The 12,998-nt window shown below is 44.8% G+C and overlaps 1 protein-coding gene across 4 annotated transcripts in view; it reads left to right on the forward strand.

The window, feature by feature from the left end:
• The window catches only part of LOC117679684 (alpha-N-acetylneuraminide alpha-2,8-sialyltransferase-like), a 64,151-nt gene extending 57,972 nt beyond the window's left edge, over window positions 1–6,179 (forward strand). For all 4 annotated transcript variants that reach the window (XM_034441837.3, XM_034441840.3, XM_034441838.3 and 1 more), the window contains 3 exons: window positions 404–516; window positions 3,018–3,104; window positions 5,413–6,179. In XM_034441837.3, coding sequence (XP_034297728.2) covers window positions 404–516; window positions 3,018–3,104; window positions 5,413–5,875 — 663 coding nt within the window. In that variant the 3' untranslated portion in view covers window positions 5,876–6,179. The remainder of the gene's footprint in view (window positions 1–403; window positions 517–3,017; window positions 3,105–5,412) is intronic.
• Window positions 6,180–12,998: the final 6,819 nt, after the last annotated feature.

Consider the following 12,998-nt stretch of genomic DNA (forward strand, 5'->3'; position numbering starts at 1 on the left):
CGGAAAATACGACTTCCGCAACAGTGGTCAAGGCCTGGAATGCACTACCTGACTCTGTGGTTTCTTCCCCAAGCCCCCAAAACTTTAACCTTAAACTGTCTACTCTTGACCTCACCCCATTCCTAAGAGATCTGTAAGGAGCGTGCATAAGTGCACCAGCGTGCCTACCGTCCCTGTCCTAATATTCCTTTCTACTTACTCTTTTCATGTATTCCAATTACGTTTATACTTTTACCTGTTAGCTTATATATGCTTGGCAAATATGATTATGATTTGCCGTTGAGTCTACTTGAAAGATGAATTAAAATCCAATTCATGAAAACATTCTGCCTTCAGCTGTTTGTACGTGCATATTTAATCTCTTCTCCCCCCCCCCACTTCCTTCCTTATGTGGCCTCTCTAGAGATTTCCGTTGGCAGGTACCCGCTATAGCAAATGTGCTGTCATTGGCAACGGTGGTATCCTACAAGGTAGCAGGTGTGGACAAGAAATCGACCAGGCTGATTTGATCATCAGGTAGCTCTTTCTTTCTTTCTTTCTTTCTTTCTTTCTTTCTTTCTTTCTTTCTTTCTTTCTTTCTTTCTTTCTTTCTTCTTTCTTCCTTTCTTTCTTTGTGGTGGGTGGCGGGAGAGCTCAGGTTAAAAGGATGGGATCATAAGGAACTCTGGAAATCTTTATAGTCTTGGTTTATCGAAGGAACAGAGCTTTCTCATTTCCCCGTCTTTCTTCTCCTTCGTCTTCCTTTCCTCCTGCTTCCCCTTCTCTTTCTCTCTTCCTGTCCCCTCTTCCATTCCATTTCCTTCCTCTTTCCTTCTTTCATTTTCTTTTCCTTCCCTTCCCCACCCCCTCTCTCCCTCTGCCCTCTTTTCCTTCCCCTTCTTCTTCCCCTTCTTTGCCTCCTTTCCTCCATTCCACCGATCCCTTTCCCTCCCCTTCCGCTCCCTCTATGCTTCCTCTTTTCTTTTCTTTTTTCTTTTTCTTTTTCTTCTTCCCCATCCCTTTTTCCTTGCCCAGCCCCCTTTCCTCCTCCCTCTTTTCCTCCTTTCCTTCACCTTCCCTTTCTCCTTCACCTTCTCCTTCTTTTCCTTCTTCTTCTTCCCTCCCCCATCTTTCTCTTCTTTCCCTTTCTCCTTCTATTTCTCTTCCCTTCCTCTTCCCCTCCCCTCCCCTTCTTCCTAGTCTTTTCCCTTAACCTTCTCCTTCTATTTCTCTTTTCCTTCCTCTTCCTCCCTTCCCTTCCCCTCCTCCTCCTAGTCTTTTCCCTCTCCCTTCCCCTTCTCCTCTCCTTCCTCTTCCCCTCCCCTCCCCTTCCTCCTCTTCCTAGTCTTTTCCCTTTCCCTTTTCCTTCCCCTTCTATTTCTCTTCTCCTTCCTCTTCCACCCTTCCCTTCCCTTCCTCCTCCTCCTCTTTTCCCTTCCCTTCTTCCTCCTCCTCTTTTCCCTTCCCCTTCCCCTTCTATTTCTCTTCTCCTTCTCCTCCCTCTTCCCCTCCCCTTCCTCCTCCTAATCTTTTCTCTTCCCCTTCTATTTCTCTTCTCCTCCCTCTTCCTCTCCTCCTTCTATTTCTCTCCTCCTCCCTCTTCCTCCCTTCCCCTCCTCCTTCTCCTCTTTTCCCTTCCCTTTCTCCTCCTTCCTTTCCCTATTGGACCTGGGGGCTTTAATTTCTAGTATTTTTGCAATTAAAACCATTGCTTATTTGGGAATCCGATGGGTATAAAACTCCCCCTCAGTATGATATAAAACAGGGTGTAAATGGGAGGCACATCCAAGGAAGAAGCTATTTCTTCAAGAGATGACAGAGAAATCTCCCACCGTTTGGTTCTAAACTGAACATGTTTGAAACAAGATCAAGAGTTAGCAAAAAAAGGAATTTTGGACCGTGAGATTCTGGCAACAGCGCTCTCCATTTGAAGTTCTTACAAAAATACCCCTTCCCTTTAAAAACCGAATCGAACCTACCCATTTCCCTTCTTTTGCAGTTTTAAATAACAGTACAGGTAGTCCTCAACTTATAACCATTCATTTAGTGACTGTTCGAAGTTGCAACAGCACTGAAAAAAGTGACCGATGACCATTTTTCACTCTTACGACCGTTGCAGCCTCCCCGTGGTCACGTGATTTACATTTGGATGCTTGACAACCGACTCACAGATACGACGGTTGCAGCGTCCTGGGGGTCATGCGCTCCCCTTTTGCGACCTTCTGACGAGCAAAGTCAATGGGGAAGCCGGATTCACTTAAGAATTGTGTGACTAATTTAACGCCTGAAGTGATTCGCTTAAGAAAACGTGGCAAGAAAAGTCGTAAAATGGAAAGGAAAACTCAACTTAACAAATCTCTCACTTGACAACGTAAATGCTGGGTTCAATTGTGGTCGTAAGTCGAGGACTACCTGTAATCAGGGGTGGGATTCAGAAATTTTAGCAACCGGTTCTCTGCCCAGTTGCTGGTGGGCGTGGCTATGGTGGGCATGGCCTACTCGGCCTCCTGCACCATGGGGGATGGGGCTTTCACCCTCCCCAGACTCCAGAGGCTTTCCTCTAGCCTGTGGTAGGGCAAAAATGGCTTCCCCCGGGCTCGGGAGGCTGGAAAGAGGCCCATTTTTGGACTTCCAGGACTTCCAATAGGCCCATTTTTCACCTTCCCCAGGCTCTGGAGGCTTTCCTTGAACCTCTGGGAGGGCAAAAACGGCTTCCCCTGGGCTCCAGAGGCCCTCCAGGGGCCAGAAATGGGCCTGTTTCTGGACTTCTGGAACTTCTGGTAGGCCCATTTTTTGCCGTCCCAGAACCTTCACGCGAGCCCTGCACTTACCTGGCATCCAAAACAGGCTGTGTGGAGACTCCTGGGAGAGGGGGAGTGGGGTGGGCGGGGTCAGCCAGTCCTTGCAACAGCCGGTTCGGCGAATTAGATTAAAATTAATATCCGGTTTTCCCGAACCGGCTGAATCCCACCCCTGCCTATAATGCACTCGCTTGAGTTTAATCTCTACGTCTCTTTTCCGTTCGCTCCCCCACCCAGGTTTAATCTGCCTCCGTTGAGGAAAACTGAAGACGTGGGAACCAAGACACACTTAGTGACCATCAACCCCAGTATTTTAAGCAATAGGTAAGGAAGATTACATAAATACAAACAATAATCCACTACGGTCTGTGAACAAAGAAGGCGGCCGCTCTAAGCTTCAAAGAAACACGCAGACTGTTGTTTTTTTCCATGCACGCCGATCCCTTTTGAAAAATGGCATTTTGCTGTTGTAGAAAGTTAGCACCTACCCCTCTCCTAGAAGAACGAAATATTCTAGGAAATATTAAAAAGGGAGAATATTGTATTTCCTTGGATGAGAAAAGGAGAAACAGGTTTTTAAAGACAAAGAGCAGCTCCCTGCCCCCCAGCAGATATTTGGTGCCCATTGAGTAGGACTGGGCCAGCCTATCTACAAGTCAAAAGGCCTTCAGCTCCAGGGTGATGGGATTTAGACATGACCCCATAGGACATTATAGGATTATCTAGCAGCAGGGGCTCAGTGCATTACAAAATCACCAGGGGACGGTGCATCACCCAGCAAGCTTCAACCAAGCTTGACTCAGAAAACCTACTAGGTTTCTCCAAAAAGACAACCCACCCTGAATAGAAGCCCTATCATGTTTTTGAGCACAGGCGATCAAATTAAGCCCCACCCACAAAATTACCCCTAATTAAGATCCCGCCCACTCCGGAGTGCGGGATGGGGTGGGGCGAGGCACACAGGTAAAAAATAAGCTAGGGTGTGGATGGGGGGGGTGGAGCTGTCCTACTTACCAGGCCTCGCATACCCCGACACCCGTCTTGCCTTTTTCTGCGACCGCTTCTCCTGCGGCCGCTTGCCACCACTTGCACGCATCGCCCCGGCCTCTGTTTTGCCTTCAGATGCCTGCTGGAAGGCATCTGCAGCCAATAACAGCTGTTATCAGCAGCAGATGCCTTCAGGCAGGCTTCTGAGGTCGAAACAGAGGCCGGGGCGATGTGCGTGAGTGGCATCAAACAACGGCAGAAGAAGTGGGCCGGCAGCAGGGCTCTGCTGGGCAGGGCTGTCAGTGAGTCAATAATTAGAACCCTCCAAAAAGAAGGCCTAGCCGTTTCTTCAGGGGTCAAAAGATAGTAAGACCCGGCCTTCTTTTTTGGGGAAACATGGTACAAGGTTAGCAGTGACCCCTACAACAACCAATAGTGTTGAATATGCAAGTAGGAGTGAGTCTTACATCAGCCGTCACTCACTGAGAGGGGTGTTGAATATGCAAGTAGAAGTAAGTCTTACATCAGCCTTCACTCATTGGTTCATTTTCCCCGGTGGGAAAATGAACAAGCGTCAGTGGCTGACACGCTGGACAGCTCCTGGTAAAAGGAACTGCAGCCTCTGGCAGCCCCCAGTTCGTAGTTATTTTGTTGTTGTTCCTGTTGCCTGAAATAAACAGTTGTTTTACTTCACTACGATCGCCCTGCCTCTCTGTATAGAATACATTCCTTGCACAGGAACAGGAAACTCAAGAGCAAGGCCCAAGAGAGGCTATAAATAACGCTCACTCTCCACTCCATGTGGTCAGCTGTCCAGGACCTCAAACCCATATGGCCCTGTTAATCAATAAACCTCTCTTTCCAATCAGCCTCCATGTTTCCAGTGTCTTTCTCCTCACTTGAAACTGAACCAGATGGATATTTCTTCCAACACTGGAAGTGTTGGAAGAAATATCCAGGTTCAGTTCGAACCTGGGAGAAAGACACTGAGATAAAATGGAGGCTGATTGGAAAGAGAGATTTATTGATAAAGCAGAACCACATGTGATTCTGGGCAGCTGACAAAATGGAGTTGAGAGTGGGTGGGTTTTTATACCTTCTTTGGGTTTTATATTTGAGCTTCCTGTTCCTGTGCAAGAACATGTCCTTTAATATTCTATTGGCTGTTGTCAAATTCCAATGGGGTCAAGTAGAGGTCACAGCTGGCTCTATAGGCAAAAGAGGAAATGCAAATCCTAGGTGTTTGTCTGAGCTAATCTTGTCAGCCTTTTGTTTGTTGCTTATCTGGAGTATCTGTATGACCCAGTCTTTCTGAATGGTTGACCAAATCTGCATTTCTAAAAGCTGGCCTTCTCAGTTTCTGCTTGGGGGCAGGGAAACTGGGGCTGGTTTCTGTCTTTTAAGAGCATGTTTCTCCATTTCTCCTTTAGGGGAAATAAAATATTCCGCCTTTTTAATATTTCCCAAAACTTTTCATTCTTCTAGGATGGGGGTAGGGGTAGCTTTCCTACAGCTAAAATCAAAATGGGCACCTACCCCCGCAAATCTGTTTCATTCATAGATTCGTGAATTGTCAAGGGTGTGGTTTTCCTTTTTTTCCTCTTTTTTTTTTCTTCTTCCTCTTTCCTCCTTTTTTCTTTTGAAGATTCCAAGGCTTGGTGGGTCCTCCGACAGCTTTTATCGACGTTCTTCGGGCCTACCAAAACGCCCTTTTCCTCATTCCTGCGATATCCTTTGATTATCATCTTAAAATCGGCTACCGTGCTATAGAGATCCTGAAGAATTTTGGCCTGGCCCATAGGGGATTCTTCCTCCACCCTCACTACCTGGCTGCCCTCGATAAGTATTGGAAACAGAAAGGGATGACAGGAATGCGCCTTTCCACTGGCTTTATGTTCACCAGTTTTGCTCTGGAGTTCTGTGACCACATCACTCTCTATGGCTTCTGGCCCTTTTTATATGACCTAAGTGGGAAACCAATCAATCATCATTACTTCGACAACGTGTTGCCACTTCCTTTAGTTCACAAAATGTCCGAAGAGTTCTCCCATTATCTCAATATGTCTGCCCAGGGTGTTTTGCGCATACAGCTTGGCATATGCCAGTGAGGTTCGGATGGGTAAGACGGTCCCTTAACCCAGGAATAAATCGCCCAAAGAAAAAAAAACAATCAGTTTGCGGTTCCCAGCAAAGCAACATGGAATTTGTACCGGTGAGGAACAGGATCCTTCACAAAATACAAGATTTTCCCCGCACATTCTTTTCTAGCAATCACAACAGCTCTTTGTATTCCTACTCATCGAATGATCGGAAATAGCAGCCTTCTCACAATGAGAGACAAAATAAGAGGAACGTTCAATTGTTAGAATTGTAAACAAACAAATAAATAAAAGGAAGCTGTTTTACAAGTAACTGGCCGAAACGGAGTCCTTTTTCAAAAGTTCCTAGTTGGGAAACCAAGAGGGTTTTTACGGAGGAGATGTCAGTTATAGGAATGTGTGGGTGGTTGATTATCGCAAGCAGGATTAATTTGTTGGCGTATCCTCGAGTTCCCCCAACATGGCTGCCCTCGAAGAGTATCCGGAAGCTTCAGCTGGTCCAAAAGGCAGCAGCCCGTGCAGTTCTGTGAACGGGCCAGATTTGCAGATAAGATGGGATGGGAAGGGAAGGGAAGGGGAGGGAGAGACGGGAAGAAGGGAAGAGAAGAAAGAAAAGGGAAGAGAAGAGAAGGGAAAGGAAAGGAAGGAAGAAGAGAAGAAAACTTATTGTTGCCTTTTTTTTTGTTTTCTGTGAAAACGGGCACACATTTAAAAAATTAAATTCTGATGCCTGCTCTTAAAAGAATCTGTCTGTCTGTCTGTCTGTCTGTCTGTCTGTCTGTCTGTCTATCTATCTATCTATCTATCTATCTATCTATCTATCTAGTAGTGGGATGCTGCCGGTTTAACAACCGGTTCGGGGATCGTGTGCTGCGTGCACACAGTTTTAAAAATACTAACCTTCTGTGTTACCACTTGGGAGTAACAGCTGAAGCACAGCTCTGCCATGCCAATCAGCTGAGGAAGATAAAGGTAAGTAAAGCGCAGGGATGGCGGGGTGGGGCGGGGCGGGGCGGACCGACCCGGAGGGAACCAGTTCGCTCCCAGCTGATCGTTGGAGCTACTCGCCCAAACCAGTCTGAACCGGTAGAATCCCACCCATCTCTCTCTCTCTCTCTCTCTCTCTCTCTCTCTCTCTCTCTCTCTCTCTCTCTCTCTCTCTCTCTCTCTATATATATATATATATATATATATATATATATATATATATATAAAATATATATTTTGCTATAAATATATATTTGGTATAAAAATGGTTTGTCGTGATTGCGACTGATTGAGGGCTCCTGGATTGGAGCTGAAAAGCAAAAGGGAGCAGAATGCCCTCTCCCACATGTTGGGGTAGACCAGGTGTCTCGGTAAACACTATATATATAGGCCTGAAAGTGATGATTGGAGAGATCATCCCACTATGGCCATTTAACAACTTTATCTACATAGGAAAAAAACCCTGAATACAAAAATATCATACATTTGAGCCTATGAATTAAAAAGAATAAATATTTGACCTTTACAGGGAGGAGTCATAAAATATGGGTGTGGCTGGCCGATGAGGTCCAAAAAGACCGAAATAGTGCTATCCCAGTCTCCCATAAGTCTCAGAATAAACAACACAAAATGTCGGACAGGCCTGAAAGTGATGATTGGAGAGATCATCCCACTATGGCCATTTAACAACTTTATCTACATAGGAAAAAACCCTGAATACAAAAATATCATATATATATATATAAATGTTTTCTGAGGTTTTCGCGGGTGTTTGTATGTAGGTCTTTGGTTATTCGGGTTTTCTCCCACGTAAACCCGAATAACCAAAGACCTACATACAAATACCCGCAAAAACCTCAGAATACATACATACATATATATATACATATATACATATACATATATGTATTTCTCTTTAGCCAGGTTCTACCTATGTAAACCAAGATATTATGCAGCCCTAGTTCAGTGAAATCACAATTCACTAGTTTCTGGGCTTTTTTTCTTCTGGCAGCCAGCAGACCCTTTGCTGCCCATTGGGAGACTAAAATAGATCTATTTCGGCCTTATAATCTATCTTAATCTCCCAATGGGCATGTGTGAGTAGGGCGACCATGTAAATCTATTTAATAAATAATAAATAAATAAATGGGGCCCACAAACACTTTATCAGAGTTTTGTTGCAAAAATCAAATTTCATATTTAAATGTCTCCGGTACTTGGTGTAGACTAGTGTTTCCCAACTTTCAAATATTGGGAACTTCAACTCCCAGAATTTTCAGCAATGGCCTTTTTGACTGGGGAATTCTGGGTACCAAAGGCCACAAATCAGGTACTTGCAGAACCTGGTCTGGAACTGAAATGGGTTGTATTGTTTACGTGATTATGGGTAGAAGGATGAGGATGTGACTTTTAAGTACAGCAGTCATATTTTAGAGTTCTTCCACAGGTGATATTCAGCCGGTTCAGAACGGTTCACCTGAACCGGTAGCAGAAATCATGGGTGGGCCAACCCTCACCCCGGCTCTATGCCATCCTATTTAGGCACATTTTTGAGGCTGGGTGAATGCGTGGAAGGCTGGCGCATGTGCAAACCGGGCATTCGCACGGTGAACCGGCAGTAACAGAAAGTACTTTCCACACAGAAAGTACATTGCAACATGTTTACAGGTAGACCTTGATATATGTCCCAAATCTCTGTTGCTAAATGAGACAGTTGTTAAGTGAGCTTTGCCCCTTTTGAGATCTTTTCTTGCCACAGTTGTTAAGTGAATCACTGGAGTTGTTAAGTGAGTACTACGTTTGCTAAGCGAATCTGGCTCCCCCATTGATTTTGCCTGTCAAAAGGTTGCAAAACATGGCACCCAAATCACATGACCCTGGCACATTGCAACGGTCATCAATATCAGGCAGTTGCCAAACCTCCGAATTTCGTTCACTTGATCATGGGGATGCTGCAATGGTCTTAAATGTGAGAAACAGTCATAAATCACTTTTTTCAGTGCCAATTTTGAAGACGTGTGTCTAGACCAGAGGTGGGTTTCAGCAGGTTCTGACCAGTTCTGGAGAACCGGAAGCGGAAATTTTGAGTAGTTCGGAGAACCGGTAGTAAAAATTCTGACTGGCCCCGCCCCCATCTATTCTCTGCCTCCCAAGTCCCAGCTGATCGGGAGGAAATGGGGATTTTGCAGTAACTTTCCCCTGAATTGGGGAGGGAATGGAGATTTTACAGTATCCTTCCCCTGCCATGTCCACCAAGCCACGCCCACCAAGCCCACAGAACCGGTAGTAAAAATTCTGACTGGCCCCGCCGACATCTATTCTCTGCCTCCCGAGTCCCAGCTGATCGGGAGGAAATGGGGATTTTGCAGTAACCTTCTCCTGCCACGCCCATCAAGCCACGCCCACAGCACCGGTGGTGAAAAAAATTGAAACCCACCACTGGTCTAGACCACACCTAGAATTCTGCATCCAGTTTTGGTCACCGCACTATAAAAAAAAGATGTTGAGACTCTAGAAAGTGCAGAGAAGAGCAACCAGGATGATGAGTGGACTGGAGGCTAAAACATAGGAAGAACGGTTGCAGGAACTGGGCACGGCTAGTCTAGTGAAGAGAAGGACCAGGGGAGACATGATAGCATCCTTCCAATATTTGAGGGGTTATCAAAAAGAGGAAGGGGGTCATGCTATTTTCCAAAGCACCTGAAGGCCAGACAAGGAATAATGGATGGAAACTGAACAAGGAGAGATTTAATCTAGAAATAAGGAGAATTTTTCTGACCATGAGAGCAATCAACCCATGGAACAGAAGTTGCCTTCAGAAGTTGTGGGAGCTTCATCACTGGAAGATTTCAAGAAGAGATTGGACTGCCATTTGTCAGAAATGGTGTAGGGTCTCCTGCTTGGGCAGGGGGTTTGACTAGATGACCTACCCTTCCAACTCTGTTAACCTGTATAAAAAGGTCCCTCACAACATGGCTGCCTTGATAGATGTTGACCTTCACAAAATGTCTTGATCAGAACACAATTTTTTTTCTTAAATTCTTCTCTGCCATGTCTTCTACGATGGGCATTTTTTTTCTTTTTTCCTGAGTAGATCGGTACTTTCCAAACAAAGTTGAGACTATTTGCTATTTTTTTTTTTTACTTTTCGAAAAAGTTTCTCCGATCTCTATGGGCCAAGGGGCACCCTGGGAAATCAAGAGGATGCTAAATTACACTTTGCTTTTGCAACAAACTAATTTCACCTTCGCCCGCTTTCCCTGAGGGCCTGTTGGCTAATTGGTATTATCGAGCCAATTATGCCAACTCAGACTGATATTTTGGGGGCCTGGCTGGCGCGCGGAAGTTAAATCTCAAGTTGGCAAAGTTACTTTGAAGTTACAACAGCCCCCTAGTGTATTCGCTTTGGCGGCTCCGCGATGCCTGTTCGGTTAATAATATGCTTCTGTGAAAAAAACAGATTCTAGCAAATTCTCCAGGGCTAAACTATCTCTAAAGTTTATCCAACTTAGAGCAAAAAGAAACTAAAGTGTTTTTCCCACTTACTTTTACAGAGAGGTAGGCCACACTTGCCATTCGTATACAACTTTCTACTCTTGGTATTCATAGTTTGTTCCTGTTAAAAAAGAAAAAAAAAATAGCTGTGGTATTTTTATATCCTAATCGGGGCTTTGCAAACAGATAGCAGCTCGCTTTATTTTTTTATTTTTTTAAAGCGATAAAATAATCAGCACACAAACCCACAATTTCAACCACACAGCACAGAGAAAGAAATCCGTTCAGGGTTAATTCTGTTAAGCCATCCGGAGTATCCTTGCAGCAAGACGGGGGGGCAAGCAAATTTAATAAATAGATAATAAATAAATAAAATAAATAACGGGGGGGGGGTGTTTGAGAATGAAATTACTCATTGCCAACTTGAGGTTTTTTTTTTAAAAAAAAAACCCGACTTCAGCAAACAGAGTTTTTTTTTTTTTTTTAATTCAGAAATGAAGGAAATATTTTGCAATTATGGAAAAGTACTAGAAGCATCCGCAAACCCCTGTCTTTTCGCCTTGTCCCTCCCCCCACCCACTTGTCCTTGTCTACAAGGAAGATATTGTTCTCCAGGCCAAACCATGTTAATACCTGCTTCAAATCTATGATTGTCAGGTTTTCCCATCTTGGCTCACTGCAATCACAAAGTTCAAAGACCTAGGATTAGGGGTGAAATGCTCCCGGTTCAGACCGGATCGCCTGATCCGGTAGCGATGGCAGCGGGTAGTTCAGAGAACCGGCAGCAAAAATCCCTGCGCCCCCCCCACCATGCCCAGCTGAGCTGCACGATCATCAGAGGCTTTTTTTTTTTTTTACTTTTAAAAGTATTTTTTCGTCGGAAGAGGTTGTAGAAAAAATGCTTTTAAACTTAAAAAAAAAAAGCCTCTGATGATCGCGCGGCTTAGCTGGGATCGTCAGAGGCTTTTCAAAGCATTTTTTCTGCAACCTCTTCAGCCGAAGAGGTGGTAAAAAAAAATGCTTTGAAAAGCCTCTCTGATGATCCCAGCTGAGTTGCCTGATCGGCAGAGGCTTTTCAAAGCATTTTTTCTGCAAAAAAATGCTTTGAAAATTTTTTTTTAAAAAAGTTGGCCACGCCCACCCAGTCACATTACCCCCCCCCACTAAGCCACACCCACAGAACTGGTAGTAACAAATTTTACATTTCACCCCTGCCTAGGATTAAACAGCGATGGGGGGGGGGAACTTTTTTATTTTATTTTATTTATTTTATTTTATTAAATTTCTATACCGTCCTTCTCCCGAAGGACTCAGGGTGGTGAACAGCCACAAGATAAAACACATAAATACAAAAATTTAAACTAAATTAAAAACAAATTAAATAATTTGGCTGAATTTAAAATACCCCATAATTTAAAACAAATTAAAATTTACATTTAAAAAGGGGAGAAGATTTAGGCCAGGCCAGCTTGATGAAACTTACATTTTCTAAGGGCATTTAAATCTTGAAAGTCACTCTCTTGCTAATAGCAATGGCAATAGTATAGACCAGTGATGGCTAACTTGTTCTGGAGCAAGTGCCCAAAGGATGCGCGAATTGCGTACACCTGAATCCCCAAAATGGAATGTGTGCGCGCCCCCGCGCATGTGCTTGCTCCCCCCATATGCCCCTGCCTCGCTGTGCATGCATGCGTGCACCCACATGTACCCCACCCCCTGCGCATGTGTGTCCCTCCGCATGCGTCCCACCCATCCCCCAGCGCATGCACGGCAGAGACCCGACAACTAGCTGGCTGGCGGGAGGCATGCGCGCACGCACGGCAGAGCTGAACTGGGGCGACCACTTGCGTGTCCACAGAGAGGGCGCTGTGTGGCACACGTGCCATTTATTTATTTATTTATTTATTTATTTATTTATTTATTTATTTATTTATTTATTTATTCATTCATTCATTCATTCATTCATTGGTTCGATTTATATGCCGCCCTTCTCCGGAGACTCAGGGCGGCTTACAATGCGTTAAGCAATAGCCTTCATACTTTTTGTATATATCTGCTTAGTAGGGCTTTCAGCCCCCCCTAAACGGTGTTCTTTTTTATACAAAGTCAGCTTATTGCCCCCACAATCTGGATCCTCATTTTACCTACCTCGAAAGGATGGAAGGCCGAGTCAACCTTGAGCCTGATGAGATTTGAACTTGCAGTAATTGCAGGCAGCTGATGCTATTTAACAGCACTTTAGTCTGCTGCGCCACCAAGGCCATAGGTTCACCATCACAGGTATAGACTTATATACTGCTTCATAGTGCTTTACTGTCCTCTCTAAGCGGTTTAGAGAGTCAGCGTATTGCCCCCAAACAATCTGGAACATCATTTTACTGCAGGGGTGGGTTCTAAATTTTTTTACTACCGGTTCTGTGGGTGTGGCTTATTTTGTGTGTGTGTGTGTGTGGCTTGGAGGTCATGTGACTAGGTGGGCGTGGCTAGCTGGTCAGAGTCATTTCTGGAAGGTCCTCGCACTTACAACCAGTCCTCGCACTTACGACCCGACTCATTTGTTTGCTTTTAACACTGATCAGCTGTAGGACGGCCCTTTGAAGCCCCGCGGCAAGAGTTTAAACAGTTTTTTTCCCTCTAGTCATCAGCTGGG

The sequence above is a fragment of the Pantherophis guttatus genome, chromosome 4, assembly GCF_059756535.1.
Source record: "Pantherophis guttatus breed Tessera chromosome 4, ASM5975653v1, whole genome shotgun sequence".
NCBI classification, from domain to species: Eukaryota; Metazoa; Chordata; class Lepidosauria; order Squamata; family Colubridae; genus Pantherophis; species Pantherophis guttatus.